At 35.1% G+C, this 21,755-nt stretch overlaps 1 protein-coding gene across 2 annotated transcripts in view; it reads right to left on the bottom strand.

The window, feature by feature from the left end:
* The window catches only part of LOC115878135 (cilia- and flagella-associated protein 44), a 202,647-nt gene that overhangs the window by 107,484 nt on the left and 73,408 nt on the right, over window positions 1-21,755 (bottom strand). For both annotated transcript variants that reach the window (XM_030894520.1, XM_030894513.1), the window contains exons 12-16: window positions 11,161-11,272; window positions 8,090-8,203; window positions 7,695-7,794; window positions 7,451-7,637; window positions 2,193-2,365 (exon numbers count right to left, since the gene is read on the bottom strand). In XM_030894520.1, the coding sequence (XP_030750380.1) occupies window positions 2,193-2,365; window positions 7,451-7,637; window positions 7,695-7,794; window positions 8,090-8,203; window positions 11,161-11,272 (686 nt within the window). The remainder of the gene's footprint in view (window positions 1-2,192; window positions 2,366-7,450; window positions 7,638-7,694; window positions 7,795-8,089; window positions 8,204-11,160; window positions 11,273-21,755) is intronic.

Raw genomic sequence — 21,755 nt, 5'->3', positions numbered from 1 at the left:
TTCTCCAGCCCTCTTGACGCCGTTTTTTTCTTGATCATACGGTATAATGGGGCACACTATATTCTCTCTTCTCGTCCGTTAACTCTCGAAAGAGTATGGTGATATCATGTCTCAATTTAAGTATAGAAGCCTCTTGCAAGCAGTAAGAAATAATATTTTTGGTTTGGTCCACCCAGCGCGTTGGAGATCTTCCTCTTGGTCGTTTGCCATTAATCTTCCCTTCGATTATGATTTTTTCCAGTCCATCTGTTCTTCTCGAAATGTGCCCGAAGTACCTAAGGTATGACTGGTTTATTTTAGTTGAAAATTTTGTGTTAACTTTCAACTGCCTTAGAATTGATACGTTGGTCCGATGTTCTGTGTATGAAATTCGCAGCATTCTTCTGTATGCCTACATTTCGAAAACATCTATTTTTCCTCTGTTTGTAGTTTTCAGAGTGAGAAAAAACGGATTTTTTTGAAAACAAATTTTATTTTTTCCTGTCGTTACATTTTAGAAAATCAAAAAACTAATTGCACATTCTCATAGCCACTTTATTAGGGCTATCTGATAGTATTTTTTGATTTTCAAATACGCTGATAATTTGTAAGATACAGAGGCCAACTTAATTTTTTTAAATACGGACCTGCATTTTTTATTTTAGATTTTGAAAGAACTCAGTCTCCTGAGTACAATGATATGCCACACTTTATACTTTTTTTTTGTTTTAGGTACCTTAACAGCAACAAAACTTTTTAATTATTATTTAAAAAATAAAATTCAAAAGTCCGACTCTGTTTTTTAAATTATTTAATCTGATTATATTCATCGCAACAATATTGATCAGTGCTAATTAACATTGAATAAGTAAAATTGAGCCAATTGAAAGATTCAAATAAATAATATCCAGATCAGCGATTTTAAGATATTATTTTTAACTTTTCTTATTGTGAATTTGAAATTCTCAGTGTACGATCTAATAATTTGCATAATATTAATCGTAGTTATTATGAATAAATTAACTTCTACAAACTAGTTCCTAATGCTTTACATAGTCTACATGCTCGAAAGGGTTACCACCCTCCCTATTGCACAAATTTATTTTTCGTTCAATTTTATTTATAGCTTTTGAATAGATCTTCTTATACCTTCGAATGCATTTTGTACTCTTTATTGTAACTCCCGAGATGTGTTGATTTCACTTTTTTGTAAAATTTGGACCTGTCGAATTACTTGACGTCATCAGACTGTTCAGGTTTCTCGCTGGCCATTATACTGCTCTACCATTTCCAATCCATCTTCCGGGGTAATTATTTGATTGTTTATATTACATTTTATTTATATTATTTTATATTAATTTATTGCATTTGATTTTTCGTATTCAACCCACGTCACTGTTAAGTTTGAAAGCTTATCAATATTGTAACGATGAATAGATTAAATATTAAAAAAACAAAGCCGGACTTGAAATCAGTTTAAATAAATTGTGTCCAAATTTCCGAAACAAAAAAAAATTAAATGTGGTATATCATTATACTCAGGAGAGCGAGCTCTTTCAAAATCTGAAATAAAAAATGCAGGTCCGTATTTAAAAAAATTAAGTTGGCCTCTGTATCTCACAAATTATCAGCTGATTTGAAAATCTAAAAATACTATCAGATAGCCCTAATAAAGTGGCTATGAGAATGTGAAATTAGGTTTTTGATTTTCTAAAAAGTATCGACAGGAAAAAATAAAATTGATTTTCAAAAATATCCGTTTTTTCCAAAAAACTCAGCAATCCTTGAAGTTTTTAAAACTTTTTTGATGGCATCTTGTTGAACATCCCAAAGCGGCAACTTTGCCCCAATTTAACCATGTTCGTATCTATTACTTTTACCGAGTTACCAATGCTCGTACCTCGAATTTGTAGCACCCTGTATATGTCTGACCCTTTATATCTATATTAAATTCCGGTTCATTAACGCCGTTCTAATTTTATTTAAAATATGTAGATTATGACATTAGGGTGTGTTTGGAATGGGAATTATATAGCAAATCCACTCAGAAAAAGAAATAAAAGAATATACAAAATACCATTTAACTATGAAATTATATTATTTAAAAGGTGTGCATATCTGAAATAGGAAATCTGATAAGGTGCTTTCTCGGAAATTTGGATCTTCTTGTATAAGAAATAAAACAGAGGAAATAATATGTTTAAATTTAGTACCTGACTAGGTAAGAGATGGGCGTTTCGTTGTAATAACTTCTTGTATCTCTCTTTTAACGTTTTTAATATTTCTCTAATGCTTTGTTTATGTTCATTGGCCAATTTTTGGATTTTGTCGTTCTCAGCTTTTATTTTCGTTTCCTCCAAACTTAATTTTTGATCCGATTTAGTATCTAAAATTATCTACAGTAAATTTGAAGATAGTAGATACATTGGACAATAATAGTTTAAATACAGTTTATTTTTATTTTATTTTATATGTGGCACTAAAATCTGTTTTCACAATACAATTTTCATTAATTTTTTTAACTTTTTATTTTTTTTCTCTTTGTATGTTTTTAATTCTATTTTCTTTTTATCAATGTTGCATGCCGTTGCAAGATATCTGTACAATTAGACCCTGTTGTGTAGTTATGTCGGAACTAATAAATATATATATATATATTTTTTATATACCGGGTGCGTATTAAAAGTGGCTCACCACTCTAACTTTTCTTATTTTCTTATTTTTTCAGATAAAAAAAACGAGATTTGGTATACTAGTATACGACATTGATTAGGATTAATTGACATATTCTATTGTTTTTGGTCACTTCCTGTTTCACTGGAAATGACTACAACTTTTGATTTTTAAATTGCGCTCTCGGTATATTTCTACTTTATTCGATAGAAAATGACACTCTGAGTAGAATGACATATGATAATGTCATTCTACTCAGACTATTTTACTGCCAAGACAATCCTAGCAGGGCCATTCAAACATAGAACAGATGAACTCCTAAAGGCTGGCAGGAATAGACCTGTTCGGTGTTGAGATTTGAACACCGGTGTTAGGTGTTGATGACCACCGGTGTTTCAGTCGGTGTACCTCAACACCGGTGTTTATCTCAACACCGGTGTTCATTTCAACACCGGTATTTATCTCGACACCGGTGTTCATCTACAACGCCGGTGTTTATCTTGACACCGGTGTTTATCTCAACACCGGTGTTTACCTCGACACCGGTGTTTATCTCAACACCGGTATCGCGATGAACGATCGTCGACGTGTTTTTTAATGTAATATTTTTTAGTTTATTTTACAGGTACGAATTTTTGTTTATGTTTTATTTTGTTTTCTATTTGTTTTTGATTAAACAATTTTTTACTTTATAGGTAGTTGTTTATCTGACGCTTCTATTTTAGTGATTAGTCTGACAGAAAAAATATATTTAAATTTGAAAGCTTTAATTTAAAGTCGATGTGCTTTAATAAACTATAAAAATAAGCACCGACAAGACATTATTATTATCAGGTTTATTTTGAACTTATTAATTATCATTATTTCTTCTTTAACCCATTTACAAAACACCGGTGTCAATATCAAAACCGGTATCGAGATGAACACCGGTGTCCAGACCAACACCGGTGTCGAGATGAAAACCGGTGTTGTAGATGAACACCGGTATGGAAATGAACACCGGTATGGAAATGAACACCGGTGTCGGTGTCAACAACGGTGTCGGTGTCAACACCGGTGCCGGTGCCAACACCGGTGTCGGTGTCGACACCGGAACGGTATGGAAATGAACACCGGTGTCGGTGTCAACAACGGTGTCGGTGTCAACACCGGTGCCGGTGCCGACACCGGTGTCGGTGTCGACATCGGAACACCGGATAGTCTATAATTGGCCACCGGTGTCAGCCCAACACCGGTGTTAAAACGGTGTTTCGGTATTTGGAACAGGTCTAGGTAGGAACGGAGCGCGTACGCTTACTGCAGTATACACGGGCCACGGCCGGCTGAGATCACACCTACAGAGGATGGGACTGGTGGAAGACGCCGAATGCCGACTCTGTAAGGAAGATGACGAAACAATGAAGCGCGTTATGTGTACCTGCCCCGCTGGGGGCAGGACCAGGTTTGAGGTGTTTGGCAAACCCACGCTAGACCTATCAGACCTACAGAAGACATATCGCCCTCGGACATAACTGCCTATGTTAAAAGGCTGGGTCTTGAGGGTGAACTTTGATGCTCTTTTTCTATTAAAGAGCTTGCAGAAATTTAGCAACAATAGGCCCTCGCGGCGTATTGGAGGGTCCCACCTGGGACCCACTCGAAGTCAAATACAATACAATACAGACTATTTTAACATTTTCTCATATGATTTATTTGAAATTATTGTAACATGCGGTTCATAACGACAATCGAGATATGATTAAAAATGCGATTTGGGCATCTTTTTGCAAAAAAACCTTAGACGATCAAATCTATTTTGCCAAGGCTCCTTGATTAAAAATTATGGCACAGCCATGGCACTCCAGATTGAAATTTATAATACGATTTTTAAGCGAAAATGTCAAGAGTTGACATATGATATGTCATTATACTCAGAGTGTCAGTTTCTGTCGAATAAAGTAGAAATATACCGAGGGTACCATTTAAAAATCAAAAGTTGTAGTAATTTCCGATGAAACATGAAGTGACAAAAAACAATTGAATACGTTAATCAATCCTAATTTATCATCTATTAACATACCAAATATCGTCTTTTTATCTGAAAAAATAACACTTTCGAGACGCATCCGGTATATCTTATATATTCCTATACCCGGTATCATCTATTTCTATAATTATACATGCAAATAAAATTAAAAATTACAAAAGTAACATCGCATAACTTACTTTTGTAACGCTAGCTTAGCAATAAAGCTTCTTTAATTTGTTTCAAATTATTTAGAGATTTTTTATTTACACATAAAGTTTTTTTAGAGGGTTTTCAAAATACCTACTTAATTAAGACAAAGTGATCACTAAAAATATTTTTTTGTTAGTGTCCAGTTGACAGTTTTTATATTTGTTTTATTCTATTTGGTGATGTGTGTGTATGTAATTTTGGAGATTCTGATGAAAAGCAAAAATATTAATTTAACAACTGAAATAAATGAGTAATATTGTACCGTATGATAGCAAAAATCTGTGTCAAGTATTACCTTGAAAATGAATATCGATGAAATTTTATATGTATAGTTTTAAAAATGAACAATTAAATTATTGGGCAAACCTACAGTAAGATTAGCCATGACACATGACTAAAATACGACTACCCGTAGACACTCAGTGCTTCTGCCTTCGGGCTTCATCAATACGGGAGGAATCAGCAACGATGAACTAGTGATCCTGAAAAAAAGAAAAAGGGGAAGCCAACGAAGCACGAGGCACCATTTGCAACTTGGTTTAGCAGTTTATAGTCCCCACGATAACATCTTTTGTTTATTGTTTTCTCTGGGCCAAGGTGATAGCGGCGAGGTATGTTGGAGTACCTCCGCAGCGGTTTTTCTGTAGTAACGCTCACGAATTGTGAGCTACTGCTAAACCAAGTTGCAAATGGTGCCTCGTGCTTCGTTTGCTTCCCCTGTTCCTTTTTTTCAGGATCACTAGTTCATCGTTGCTGATTCCTCCCGTATGGCAGCCGGAAGGCAGAAACACTGAGTATCTATACGGGTAGTCGTATTTTAGTCATGTGTCATGGCTAATCTTACTGTAGGTTTGCCCAATAATTTAATTCTTCTTTTTTATTATAGTCCCCACGATAACATCTTTTGTTTATTGTATAGTTTTATATAGGGCGAATATTCAACAGACCATCGTTGAAAGTTAACGTAATTTTTTTCGATCATACTGTACCTATATACAAGATGGTCCAAACTGTATTCCGGAAATTTCGGCAGCATATTCTGCAGATAAAAATAAGTAAAAAAGTTCGTATAAATGTAGGACCTAAAACGCTTAGTTTCGGAGGTACAGGGTGTAAAAGTTGTATTTTTATTTCGATTTTTTTCAAATATTTTCTGAAGTAACGTCAATATTAGGATGAAAATTGATATCTGGGAGTTTTTTGACATGAGAAATTTGCTTTTGATGTCAATATGACTTTTACTTTTAGAGGGCGCCACCTTCATATTTTTTTAACCGGTTTGAGAACTAATAACTTTTCGTCCGTACCTGTATAAAACTACTAGTAAAAAATATATATTTGCGACATTTTTTATGTAAAAAAGGTCTCTTGGTAAAAATCGTTTACGAGTAATTGTTGTCGAGAAATTTGGAATTTATTTTTTGACTATACAGGGTGTACCAGAAACAAGTGCAAATATTTTAAGGGGTGGCAGATCTCGATAAAAGGAATATATTTTCTTTTTATCGTTTAAGTCCAAAATAACGGAGTTATTTTACATTAAAAATTTCCAAAAAAAATGATTTTTTGCTAAAATTTTGAGAACCACCAATTTTTTTCTGGATTTTCTTTCTTGTAAATTTAATCTAATACCTATGTTGCCATATTATCAAGAAATTATATTTTTGAATTAAAAACTAAAAAAATTTCCAAAAAATTTTTCAAAAAATTTCGATTTTTCAAAATTATTTTTTCGCGAAAAAACCTCATAGGCGTGTTTCTGGGGTTGAACTATACTACCAGTTAAAATATTTGCACTTATTTTTGGGACACCTTGTATAGTTATTAAAGTGAAATCATAAATTTCAAATGTTTTTGTGTCAAAAGTTCAACAGAAACTGTTGTATCATCATTTTTTTGAAGAAAAATTTATGATTAATTTAAAACAAAATAAAAAGTTTGCAAATTTATCATTTCAAGCAAATAACTATCTCAACGACATGTTTATTTTTTGTCAGTATTGACATGTATTGACATGTATTGACTATTTTCATTCTAAATATCTTGAGAGCGGTTCCTCGTAGCGATTTTTACCAAGAGGCTTTTGTACATAAAAAACGTCGCAAATGTAATTTTTTACTAAGTAGTTTTATACAGGTACGGACGAAAAGTTAATACTCTTCAAACCACTTAAAAATATGTGGGTGGCGTCCTCTACCAGTGGGAGTCATATTGACATCAAAATCAAATTTCTCATGTTAAAAAACTCCCTGATACCAATTTTCATCCAAATATTGACATCACTTCAGAAGTTAATTGTAAAATATCTAAATAAAAATGAAACTTTTACAACCTGTATCTCCGAAACTAAACATTTTAGAACATACATTTATACAAACTTTTTTACTTATTTTTATCAGCAGAATATGCTGCCAAAGTTTCCGGAATACAGTTCGGACCACCCTGTATACAAGGCGTTGTAATTTATTTGATATTAGAAATGCATATATGCAAATAAAAATACTGTTAGCCTAAATTTTGAAAACAGTGAAAAGGTATTAGTTGATCTAGAAGAGTTTTTTGATTCATGAATATATTTACCATCGACTTTAGCACATGTATGTTCTGCCCTGTATCTTCTGTGTCGCTGAGAAGGGTACGTGTAATCTTTTGGCTGAAATTTATAAGAAAATAGGTTTCCATCATAGCCACAACTAAAAAGGTATTTTTCATCGTAGCTGAAACATAATTTCGGTATGAAGCCGTTTTGATTATCATGCATTGATAACTGCAATTAAGTTAATTATGTTAGTATTTTAACTATCTTGATATATTGTAGGATTACTTTGAAATAATCAGATAGATCCGTGTAGTCTTCAGTGGATGTTTTGTTAATTCTGATTGATCCATCCTGCATTGCAAATATAAGGTAGTCTTTTTGATGTCTATAAAATAAAAAAATGTATATGTCGTAGGCATAATGTAATTTTAGACAAATATTCATTTGCCAAGGCATTTGCTAAGTGCCTTGAAAAATAGCAAAATGATTAAAAAACATTTATATTTTACTATCTGCCTAGATCTGCATCAGCCATTTGACAAATGACTGGCAATGGCCCGGATTACATTCGGGCATTTAAAACGTAATAATAATTATAAACCTATTAATTATATAATAACCTTTTTGCGCACTTATGAAAAGATGTAAGATACGTAAAACTAGTAATTTTTTGTACGTACGTATAAAGATATGTACTTATTTCCATCTCTTCAGCGCCATCAATAAGACGAAATCTAAGAGGCACTAATTCTTTCTGGTTAATGCGATATTCATAAATATATCCGGCATCGTAACTGAAATCACAATAAAAGTAATAATTACTGATAATCTAAATTAGTTTACAAAGCCCAGCCAACTTTGGAAATACTAGAAATCAAAATACAATAGAACAAGTTGGATAAAATTTGTTTAAAGAACTTAATAGAAATTATAAACATTATTAGAATAATAAAATTAATAGTTATTTTTTATATAAGACGATAAAATGGTATTTTATCGTCGACCGAAAAGATTAATTCACGAGCGATGAAATCGCGAGTGAATTAAGGCGGGCGGCCGCTGCGAGCGAAACTAAACTAAGCCAAGCGAAGATACGATTTGTAAAAATCAGCTCCCACATTTTTAAATGCATCAGCGGCCACGAGCGAAACTAAACGAAAATATATGAACGAAGATTCAAATCGTAGTTTAGTTTTGCTCGTTTTAGTTCGTGACAGGTTCCAGCGAATTTTTCGCGGCGATTAATTCTATGACAGCAGAGATACAATATGAAAACACAGCTTACTTAGCTGGCTACTAAGCAAAAATAGTTCCCAGTGGCCCATGAAACTTATTTTCGTTTAGTTACCGTTTCTTTCTATATTCTTAGCTTAGTTTAGTTTCGCTCGCAGTGGCCGCCTGCCTTTAATTTCGGGAGATGATAATGCAATTTTATCGTCGTTTATAAAACAATATTTTTTTCCATAGCCAACGTTTTTTCCATTATTCAACGAGCATATAATGGTTATTCATGCGGATGAAGTTTCGCCTGCGGCTCGTGTCATAAATCATCCAAGTGAATAACAGCCATTATATGCGGGCAGTGGCGGATACAGAGGAGGGTCCATGGAGCCCGGGCCCCCCCTTAAATCTGTAAATTGGGTTGAATATTAAGCTTTTGGGTTAAAAATGGCGCCCTAAATAGCATATTCTACATTACTTTTTATTTGGGCCTCCCCTAAAATAAATTCCTGTATCCGCCCCTGTATGCGAGTAGAATACTATACTTTATCAGGACTATCAAAAAAAAATAGATAATATTAATATAAGTTAATATTTTTAATTCGCATTCCAAGCCGGTTTGGATCGAGCATAGCTTTTGTTTGGAGTTTGGATCGATATATCCGTGGAAGCGGTGAATAATGAAACCATTATTCACTAGTGAATAACGAATATTATTATTATTTCAAAAACTCATCTATAACAATCAAATTATTATAGACGAGTCGTGGATAAGAAATATTCAGAAATTATTATTTCAAGGAATTTATTACATGTAGAAAAAATATTGTACTGGGTTGGCGTTGCTTTCTATGTAATTTGACAAATAAATAAAGCTCTCTCTTTAGTTGTCCAATTTTTGAGTGTTTGAGTCAATATTTTTTAATTCTCTTTTGTGTCGATTGCTGATTGAATTGGAGCCAGAAATGGCTCAAAAAGAAATAAGTCAATTACCAACAGATATTTAGGCTAAGGCGACAAACGCCATATCCAAACTACTTCCATTTAAATCCCGAATAACTTATAAAAAGGAATACAAAAATTTTCAAAAATGGAAGCAATTAAAAAACGTGCGAGAAGAAAAATCAAGTGAAACATACTTTTAGCATATTTTTCTGAAAAATCAAAGAAAATACAGCCGTCTAGTTTATGGTCGTACTAAAAAGTACAATACTCGTCAATTAAAACATTGATATTTCAAGGTAAGGATAAGCTATAATCAAGAAAGTATATATAAAGTATACACTCTAAGGATTTATATACTCAGGGAATCTTGATGATCGACATTCTATTATAGTTGTTTCGCTTCTCGACACTAAAACCAAGAAAGACCGGTCGTTTTATATTACAGAAAAAAAAATCTGGGGACAGCGTTTTGGAAATTATACGAAAATATATTGTCCTACGCCCTAGTAATGTGACGCATAACAAATTCTTCATTAACTATCGACAAAAGAAATGCACTTTTCAATCTGTAGGAATTAACACCATTTATAAAATTTCCCAGAAGATAGCTCAGTTTTTAAAGTTACCAAATCCAGAAATGTATACTGGGCACTGTTTTCGACGTTCTGCCGCTTTGATGGTTGCAAATTCTAGAGCAGACTTGGTCACAGTAAAGCGGTTGGGTGGTTGGTAGTCTTCTTCGGTAGCAGAGACATACATTGAAGAATCTGTGTCCAAGAAGATTGCTGTATCAGAATGCATTCTTAATAGTGTGGAAGATCGAACCATTGAATCCAATACATCTGTATCTCTAACCAAACAAAAATATGATCCTTCGTTCCCGTTACATATTTCGGGTAATGTCAATTGCACCATAAAAATTTGCGTGAATAAAAATAGTAACCATGATTCTTTGTAATTCGAATATTTTCAATACAGGATTACAGAATAAAGTTTTCAACCTATACTCGCTGTTAAAGTATCATTTATCTACCCTTCCGGTTAAAGTACTATTTTATCTATTATTTTTGATAGATATAAGGGAATTTTAACAGTTGCTATGGAAAAAAAAAACAAAAGAATTGTGTGTGCACTACTTTGAATAAGAAGACTAAGGAAGGAGCATATCAAAAATCTTAGGTACACCTCGATGGGCCTCAAATATGGCCGACTTAAATTCCGGTTTATCAGTGTCGTTGTAATTTTATTTAAAAAATGTAAAACTATGATGTAGGGTAGACGTGGGGTAGACTCAATAATTTGTTGTTTTATTTTACGTTGTGAATAAATGTTGGTAGTTATTAAAATTGTTATAAAAATATATAATTCTAATAAAAATAGATAAGTTATAATAAGTATTTATTAACACAAACATCCGATACTACGTAAGCCGCAGGCTGTTCTTACCACTTTTCGTCTCGCGCTAGCGTGTGTGTTACGGCCTTAAATTTTTGCTCCCAGCGCGCGTAAAAAAGTTTCACTTCAAAAAGTATAAAAGTTTTGTAAACTAAATCTGTTCATATGTCAAATTAATTAAACAGTTTACCCTCCCATAGAAAGCCATATGTTTTTTTTATCTGTGTATTTTAACCAAATTATTCTGTTTGGCACTTCTGGAATAAAAAGCGGTTCCAACTCTTCTTCACTTTCAGAATCGGCTGAAACAAAACAATAATTAATTTTGCTTGCATATACTATAATAAATAAGGTACTGTAATTAATAAGCAGGGGTTGATGGGGAAGAGGAAACCGGCCCGGGAATAACAGGTAACCGGCCCAAATCCACAAAAACAAAATGACCATATATAGAAACATATTTTATTTATTAATATATAAGTAATGGAGTTTTTCGCTCGTGCGAAAAAAGCTCTTTTGCTATTCATTTTTTTCTGCTGCTAGTCATATTTATTAGTTATTAATAAAAGAATAGTGGTAAAACTATACAGGGTGAGTCTATATAAGTGCAAATATTTTCAGGGGTGGTATATTTCTACCCCAAGAACACGTCTATAAGATTTCTTTTGCAAAAAAAAATGTTAAAAATCGGGCATTTTCTTTGAAATTTTCCTGTATATTTTAAAAAACTTTTTAGAACTTCCTGTTCACCGCAAATTTTCCCATGGTATAGTTACTTAATCCCTGATATTACGGCACGAAAGAGATGCAAATACCGAAAAATTGAGGTGGCTTTTTTTAATTTTCAAACTTTAATAACTCGGTTGGACTTATTTAAAACACGGTAGAGAGAATGTATTATGTTTCTTTTATTGAGATCTACCAGTCCTGAAAATATTGGCACTTATAAAGTCACCTTGTATAATAAAAAAATTCAAACCGAACAAACAACAGATGTTTATTAAAATTATAAGTGTCTCAAAGAAAGATATCTTACAATAGTTATTTTACAAATTGGTGTTTATGTTTAAAAGCAACTGATGCAAATTGATTAGTTAGTTAGGTATGGAATCTCTAAGAATCTTACGTCACCTTAGTTAGAAGATTAACCATTTAAATTTTGCTAATCCAATCGTTTTTTGAGCTCTGACCGGGACCGGCCGGCCCACCGGCCCATTTTTCCACCGGCCCACCGGGAATTTTCCCGTTTTCCCATATGGCCCATCCACCCCTGTTAATAAGGTACTGAGATGATGGTATCTAATTGGATTCTAATCTATAGTGGCATTTTAGATTAGATTAGATTCTTCGTGGTGGCTATCGGCATGATCCACTTCGACCTTTTCAGATCTATTGTGGTCCTCTTTTGATTCTTAGGTTACATTCTCCAGTCCTATCGTTTTCAAAAAGTCTAACAACTTGGAGACTGAACCCTCCATGTAGCTCTTTGTCAATGGCCTATCATTGCCTATTATTCGCACGTTCACCAAGCTGTTGCACCAACATAAAATGTGTTCTCTCGTTTCTTCTGCATATTGACAGAACCTGCACATGGATTCGCCCCTCAATCCCATTTGCTGTCCTCCATTCACGCAGTTGTGCAGCTCTGAACTGTTCAAGAACGCGATACTCTCAATTCATTCAATTGAGTTATAAAGTTCAGAACTGTTCCGCGCCATATGAAGGCACCAGGCTATAGCGCACAGCTCCTTTCAGAACCTTTCTCGAGTAGCCCAGGGCGTAAAGCACTGGAACTTGAAGTTCGCGAATGGAGGACAGCAATTAGCATATTCAGCTTATCGTTGTTAGTCGTCTGTCAGCTATATGCCCGATTATGGTGGCCATTCACACACAGTTCGCCGGCAGTTCTAGGACTGTACGATCTGAACTGAAGATCTAAACTTTGTCAGGCCACTCACAATGCAGTTACGTCGAACGATGCGATGTTCAGTTTTGGGACTGTCAGTTTTTGAACTGAAGGAAAACTGTGCTTTCACCACACACACAAACATATCGTCAGTTTTCTCGATTGGCTCGATTTTTAAATTCATTGTTGCTAACCATGGACATATTCGGCGCCGTGCTGACTAACTGGAATTTAAATTTCGCACTGGGGATTGAGGTGGTAGTTCTGCTGTAATAAATGTCAAGTTGCCACATTTATTTATTTATTTCCTGACATTGTCATTCGTTTTGAGACTTAAGTTTTGTATTACGAGTTTTTGGTTTTAATAAATAGTGTTGTGATACTTTAAGCTTGAAAATGTTTACTAACAGACCTTGCAGTCGAACATTGTTCTTTTTAGAACCTCTTTTAGTGCGAAGTGTACAAGCTAGCTTAATAGCCGTAAAATAATCATCGCAACTGTATTAGAATATTTTGAACGGGAAAGCGGTAGTAATGGCCCTTTATGTCTATTAAGTGCTGTTAAGAAGGTGAGTTTTGTTGATGTAAATCTGTAGTCTAATAACTGTTAGTCTAATAACTGTTTATATATTTATAATTAATGTATTTTTGTTTCCTATTAATGTATTTTTGGTTCTGGTCCTATGATTACTACTAAACAAGGCCCATCCATTGATGAGCCTTGTTTGGTTATTTGATATGCCTTTTCTTTACTCTTGTGACCCTCATGTCCCTCATGTTCTACGCTTTCCGACGTTCTTGGGCCGTCTATATACCAGGTTGCGTCTGCTTGAATGGATACACCTTTTATCCATTTTCCTCTTCCTGGTATAGTTATGTTAAATTTGTTGTTAAAGCTGCTGTAAGTATTGCATCTAGCAGTAATCCTAATTCTTTGTCTCCTTTAGCTCTTCGATTATAGTTTCTGGTTTTCAGCACTATGCTATCTATCTGACTTATGTGCCGTGAATTAACTTATGCATGACGTTATGCGTTACGATTAACAAAACGTCCATCGCATTTGTGGGAGTGGTTTGGTTGTTGGAGGCAAGCAAGCCTATTTGTGACCTTATCGCGTCCATTTGCAATGCCTTTGTCCACCACACCACCGACCCGTAGATTATTATGGGTCTTAAAACCTTTGTGCGTAACATAAATCTGTCTTTGGTGCATAATAATTTTGTTCAACAACTTGTATTGACTTTGATATAAGTCTATTTAAGTCATCAAGCGTTTTCAGTAGGAGGGAGGACAGGCTTATCGGTTTATATATACTGCCATTATTCGCTGACGAGTATTCGACACGCATCAGAAGATGGTCACGCAAGGCGTTTTCTTTCATGAGCTTTTCTGTGACTGAAAAGCCCGATACGTGATATTATTTGCCTACCGCACTCCGGACATTCAAAAATCTCATTGCTTTGTTGCCTCTTTACTTTTTGGTTGTCGCTGTTAACTGAGTTTACAATTTTTCTCCATTGAGTTCTATTGTGAACTGCTTCTTCCCAATAATTCTGCATGTTAATCCCCTTTAAGTTTTCGTGGAAAATGTCCTTGTACCTTTTGAGTTGTCCACCCGGCCTCCTCTTACCGTCTACAAGCTCACCGTAAAGCAGAGATTTTGGTATGCGGTTTTCTTGCATTCTGCATACGTGACCAGCCCATCTTAAGCGGGATTTTGTAACCATGACTTCAATACTCTCGCAGTTAGCTTTTTCAAGATACGTTTGAGATATGATGGAACCACCGGATTCTTAAGAGTTGTCTAAGGTGTCTCTGTTGTAACTTGTTTAATGCCTTCATGTGTCGGCGGTACGGCACCCAGGTTTCGCTCCCATATAACATAATGGGGATTATAATTGCTCGGGACACTATCAGTTTCGTTTTTGTATTCAAGTCATGATTGTAGAAAACCCTGTCTTTAAATTTCCAGAATGCTCTTGAGGCGCTGCTAATCCGGCGCTGAATTTCAGAGTCTGATCTGATTTGCCTTTTCCGAAATCAAACTGCCCCGCCGAGGTAATTAAATTCCGCTACATATTCCAATATAATCGGAGAGGAACTCTCCGATTTTTACAGCATTGTTATGATCTTCCGGGGGAGTGCACATGATTTTGGTTTTGTCGATGTTTAGCTGAAGGCCCAAAGCCTCGTATACCCAGGTATATGTGTTCAACATTTCTTGTAATTGTTGTAACGTGTTTGCAACTAGCCTGTGATGAATTTTGTACGTATTTTTGTCCTCAGTTTTTTATGTTGAACAAACCGCCATCATATCTGTATCTAATACCCAATCCTCTCTCCTGCAGTTTGTTGTCCACTATAATGGAGAGCGCTGCCATGAATATGTTGAATAGGAGAGGCGGTAAGACACATCCCTGCCTAACTCCTCTATTAGTCAGGAAGGGATCGCTCAGTGATCCATGATCTGACACTCTTGACTAGTTGTTGTTATGGAGGCTTTTACACACTGTAAGAAATTTGTTGGGTACTCCAAACTTTTTCATAATTGCCCAAAGTGCCTCTCTGTTCACAGAGTCGAAGGCTTTTGTTAGATCGATGAATGCAACATAAAGTTTAGACTGCTGCTCTTTCACTTTTTCCTGTAGTTGGCGGATGGAAAATATGGAATCGACGGTGCCGCGGTTGGTACGAAAACCTGTTTGCGATTCTGGAAGGATTTTTTCTATATGTGGGTGAAGGCGATTTGACATAATTTTTGTAAGAATTTTTCCTTCGATAGCCAATAGTGAAATTCCCCGGTAATTTCCGCAGTCTGATGCACTTCCTTTGTTCTTAAATATATTCACTATATTCGCGTTGCAAAAATCCTGAGGTACCTCCCCGCTTTCCCATATGACATCGAAGAGAGCCTTAAGATGACCAATAAGTTCTTTACTTGCATACTTATAGATTTCCGCCGGGATCGCGTCACAGCCAGCTGATTTGTTGTTTTTAAGCTGTTTTATGGATGCCATTATTTCCTGTTCTGTTATTGGGGTATATAATACATCGAGGCTGTTATACTGAGGTATTGCGTTTAGTGCTTCCATATTGGGGTTGTTTTCTTGGTTAAGGATATGGCCAATCTCTTTCAAGCGGTTTCTAATTTGCTCTTCCTCTTTTAGAAGTTTGCCATTTTGTGCCATGATTGGGCAGCTTACCTTCTTGGTTGGGCCATATACTTCTTTTACAGCCTCAAAGAATTTACCATAATCGTGATGCGTGGCGTACTCTTGAATCTGATTAGCCTTTTGTGAACACCAATCATCCTTTAATTGGCGCAGATTTCTTCGAAGCGTGTTGTTGGCTGCTTTAAAGTTATCTACCAGCCTTGGATTGTGTGGATTTGCAGTGACTGATTGATGTGCTCTGTGCTTTTGTTTCAAGAAGGTTTGTATATGAGGTTGATTTTCGTTAAACCAGTCTGGTTGTTTCTTTTTGTTAGACTTTCCCAGTACTGCTTCGCTAGTTTTATGAATCGCATCCCTTAATTGTGTCCAGCCTTGTTCAGCTACCCAGATTGAGATTGAAGTTATCGGTGGAAGTGATTCTTTGATGGCTTCCCGGAGGGCGTCGGCGGTATTTTTTGTCTCTAGACCCCGTACGTTCAATCTGGTCATGTTGTTTTGCTTTTTACAGTGTGGATGTTTGGGTTTTAAATGGATTTCCATTTTTGAAATTAAAAGTCGGTGGTCAGTGCCGCATTCGGCATCTGATCTGGCTGTGAGTCTGACATCTTTTAGATGCGTCCTTCGAACGATTAAGTGGTCCAATTGATGCCAGTGACCTGATCTGGGATGTTTCCAGGTACCTTTAAACTTGTCTTTCAACATGAACCACGTATTGGTGATGCATAGATTATTCTCTGTGCATGTTGTTAATAGGCGTTTACCATTGCTATTTACGTTTCCTATTCCATGTTTTTCCAATACGTCAGGCCATATTTCCTGTTGTCTACCGACACGAGCATTAAAGGCACCTAGCAAAATGATTGGTTCGTGCTTTGGAATTCGTTGGAGAGCATTTGGTAGGGATTGGTAAAATTTATCCTTATCCTCAATTTTAGCGTCTAGGGTGGGAGCGTAGGCACTAATGATGTTGACGTAAGATTTGTCTGATATGTGGTACCTTAGGGTCATAAGACGTTCGGAGACACCAATAGGTACTTCTGTTAATTTGGTGGCGATTTCGTTTTTGATTGCAATGCCTACACCATGAATTCTCCTGTGTGTTGCGGGGTAAATTTTCCAAAAGAAGGTGTAATGCTCCTCAGTGAGACTACCCTCATTCGCGAAGCGGGTTTCGCTAAGAGCAACAACATCTATATTTAGTCGGTGGAGTTCCTGAGAGACCAGTGCTGTTCTTCTCTCTGGTCGATTTGAATTTATCTTGTCCACTAGAGTGCGGACGTTTTACGCTGCGAACGTGAAACATTGATGTTTTTTGTTTCTCCGATGATACGCTCGAGTAGGCACCCCCTCCCGGAGATCTGATTGAGGGGATATTTTACCTCCGGATTATGATTTTGTCTCACTCGAATGTTCCATCATTGATGTGTGTTAGCTGCGTGAAAAGGTTTAACTGTAACGGTTACGCCGCCGCACAGTTTTGGCAGCAAATGTAGCACGGGATGACTATGGCACAGTGAGGACCGCGACAATAGTTCCCTTGTGCTACGTTCTCGACCGGCTAGGAGTAGTTTACTACTCCTCTTCCCCAGAAAGATGGTAGGTCGGAGGATTGTATAAGGTTATACCGTCTATACTCGGACGTCAGAGTGTCGTTTGTGTAAACAGGGTGCACCGCGTGAAGGTGAGATTGACTTTTGGGTAAGCTAGGCTATATGTATCGCTTGACTACCCCTTGCACCCCAGCATCGGTTTATATGACTTTGGTGTTAGGTCCGATACTTTGCCTATCTTAAGAATATATCATCATCATCCTCATTCTCAGCTTATTGAACCATTTCCAATTATGGCATAGAGAAAGGAAACAAGTTTAGATTAGAATGCTCGGCTTGCCCCCAAAACTTATAATTGTTTGGAATGTATACGTCGTAGGGCGCTGCTATGGCGGTTGCTAAGAACAACCGCAAACAAGAATAAAAATAATTTTCGCTTGTCAAAGTCGGAATCTTCAAAAATTATAAAATCTTTCAAAATTTAAACCGCCGGTTTTACGTTTTGGGGTGTATATTTATGTACTAAATGAATGTCTTACTAATTTAATAAACGTATATTAAAGTGAAAGCAAATTAACAAAACATATCAACTTATAATTAGATAATAGACAAGGACAACAATAAGTCTGAATGACATCTGTCCAACAGGTCGTGGCTACAGGCACGTAAGACGGAACATTATAAAGTCCATATTCAAACACCTTCCCCTCAAAGGTCGAGCTTCCTAGGGGGTTTAATATTACGACCCGAACGCGACTTAATAACATTGTTCCTTAAATCTACATTAACATTTTCATTTTGTTCAACTGACACATTTGGGTTTAAAGACATAATTGGGTTTGATGACATATTTGGAATTGACAATAGTTCAGGAAACAACTCAGGTTCTGTAAGGACTTTTTTCTCTGGTTCTGTAAATGACAATTTAATTTGAGAAGTATAACGCCTAACAATCCGGTTGTTATCCTCCTTTCGTACCCAGTAAGATCTTGGTTCATTAGCTTTCTCTAGAATTGTAGCTTTATACCAGATTTTATCTATGTTGCTTTTAATCACTACTTTATCCCCCTTTTTATACTCAAAAGGATATCTGCGAACCATTTTGTCATATTGGATTTTAACTTTATCTTTTTGTTTACAAAGCTGTTTATAAATATTATTTTGAAGTCTCGGTTGCAGTTTTGCATCACTTAAAGGTAGTTGTGATTTTAAGATTCTACTCTGCAGTATTTGAGCTGGAGACGCGTTTAAGTTAATAATAGGTGAATTGTTATATTCCATAACAGATTCTCTAAAGTCGGAATTTTCATCTAAACTTTTCTTTATAATTTGTTTGCATATATTAACTGCTTTCTCGGCTAGACCATTACTTTGATGATAATGTGGAGAACATGTTTTTATTGTAATGTCTTTTGCTCGATAATACTTTTTTAAACGACTTGAAATAAAAGGCAAATTATTAGCAATGATATACGTTGGATAACCAAATCTTATAAATATTTCTTGAAATGCATTTATAACTGACTCTGCTGTTTTATCTTTTAGCAAAATACACTCTATCCAATGAGAGAAATGATCAACTACAACTAAGTATGATTTACAACCAAATTCTAAAATATCAGCTCCTATTTTGTTAAAACGAAGTTTAGGAACAGTATGTGGTAAAAGTGTTTCTCTATAATTTGCAGGTCTATATTTTTCACATACACATTTTTTTATATAGTTAATTATATCATCAGACAGATTTGGCCAATAAAATAATAATCTCGCTTTATGAATTGGTTTACTAGTTCCAATGTGTCCCTTATGTAACAGTTTACACATCTTTACCCGCAGACTAGTAGGAACTATTACTTTATCGTTTAAGAAAATGATACCACTCTCTATATAGATAGAATTTTTTGATTGCAAGTATGGTATACAATCAGGTGGAATGGAACTTGTTTTTGGCCATCCATTGTAATAATAATCATATAATTTCACTAAAGTTTTATCTTTACACGTTTCTATTCTAAATTCGTCTCGTTTTTCGTTACTCATAGGAATATGCTTTGAAACTGAATGGACCATTTCGAACATTTCATTATCAATCTATACATCAATATCTTACCTGTTGACTTTAAACTAGATCGCGAAAGCATATCAGCAAAATGAATGCTTTTACCTGGTACATAATATACATTGATGTTATATTTTAGTAACTTTAATCTAATACGTTGTAATCTAACTGAACCAATTTTACAAATAGGTTTTTTCATAATTGACACTATAGGTTTATGATCTGATTGAACATCAAAATTTCTTCCATATATAAAATCGTGAAATTTTTGTGTGGCAAAATAAATGGCTAAAAGCTCTTTCTCTGTTTGACTATAATTAACTTCGTGTTCATTCATCATACGTGATGCACAACAATCTATTTCATTTTTTAGTTCATCTCTTAATGTAATTGGTACTTTAGTAGGGGGGAACTGACCGGTTCAAAATTTTCTACTGTTGTTATGTTATATTTACCAAAAACTTACCATAACCGCTAAACATTTCAAAATTCTTATTTATAAATTTTTCCTTATCATTTAAACCTTTCTCAGTAACTGATATAATATTATTTACTCTTTTCAGCAATTGTAATTTTACGCAAGCTAAACCGCTTAATAGAACCTGATTTGCTCCCTCAACTATGACAAAGTCTTCATACATTTCTGCACTTTTATACTTACAATACCAATGGGTTTAACCTGAGAACCTTCAAATCCTTTTAAAATACAATGTGTGTCCCTAACCTTAAATTTTTTATTTATACAATTAAATAATGTTAATGGTATTACATTAACGTCTGCCCCTGTATCCAACCTAACTTTACATCTTTTGTTTTCTACATGTATGAACTCTTCCCATATATTTGTTGGGTTTCTATACTTATTAGACGTAGAATTAGGTTTATTTGAGGGTATATCTTTATTTATGTTACCTACGAATAAATTTTCCTCACTAGTATCACATTTTTCTACAACATTTTTTACATTTTTTATGCGACACGATATAGCAAAGTGGTTTAATAATCCGCACTTCCTACACTTTTTTCCATAAGCAGGGCATTCCCTGGAACCATGCATATTTTGACACCTTTTACATTTGAATTTGTCCTTTGCATCTTGCTGTTCATTTTTTTGTCTTTTCTTTTCGCCTGGCTTCTTATATTTTTTAATAAAATTTACCTCTTCTTCGCCTTCTTGGAATTTAATACTTTGATTTCTGCTCTGTTCACTTGTTCTACAGACATTTATAGTTTTATCGAATGTTAACTCATCTAATCTAAGTAACGCTTCTCTAGTTGTTGGATCCCTAATTCCCATTACAATTTTGTCTCTCAAAGCCTTGTCTTCACTTGTCTGATTTGGATCTACAGTATTGTAATTACAGCTCTTGACCAGATGATGACACTCAGTTAAGAAATGTTCAAACGTTTCACCCTCTTTTTGCACTCGTTTAAGGAAATTATATCTTTCAAAACATTCATTTATCCTTGGGTTTACATATTTAGTTATAAGTTCCAACATGTATTCATATTTATCCTGCTGATCCTCGGGAATCACAAAGGTCGACATTATTCTTGCGGACTCGGTGCCAATAATGTTTCTCAGAATCGATAATTTTACCAGTCCTGCAGCTTTATCCTGCCCTATCGCAACTAGATAGTCCTCAAAAGCTGTCTTCCAAAACTTCCATTCTCCCGCAGCATTTTGCCCTTGCAGATCAAAATCTGGCGGTAATTTTACCATGCCCATGGTAGCCATTTTTTACACTCAAGATCGACTTTTTTATACTTAAAACTTGATACTTTTGTAAATACTTTTAACTGCCTTCAATTACGTACTTACGACTTACGACTGCGCCATGTTTTACGTTTTGGGGTGTATATTTATGTACTAAATGAAGGTCTTACTAATTTAATAAACGTATATTAAAGTGAAAGTAAATTAACAAAACATATCAACTTATAATTAGATAATAGACAAGGACAACAATATGTCTGAATGACATCTGTCCAACAGGTTGTGGCTACAGGCACGTAAGACGGAACATTATAAAGTCCATCTTCAAACACCGCCCTCATTGACAAAATACCGAAAAGTGTTTATAGCATCCATTTTCA

Source organism: Sitophilus oryzae, unplaced genomic scaffold (assembly GCF_002938485.1).
Source record: "Sitophilus oryzae breed Bouriz unplaced genomic scaffold, Soryzae_2.0 scaffold_1062_pilon_pilon, whole genome shotgun sequence".
Lineage (NCBI taxonomy): Eukaryota > Metazoa > Arthropoda > Insecta > Coleoptera > Curculionidae > Sitophilus > Sitophilus oryzae.
Note: the sequence above shows the minus strand (reverse complement) of the source record. Positions and strands in the feature narration are given on the sequence as shown.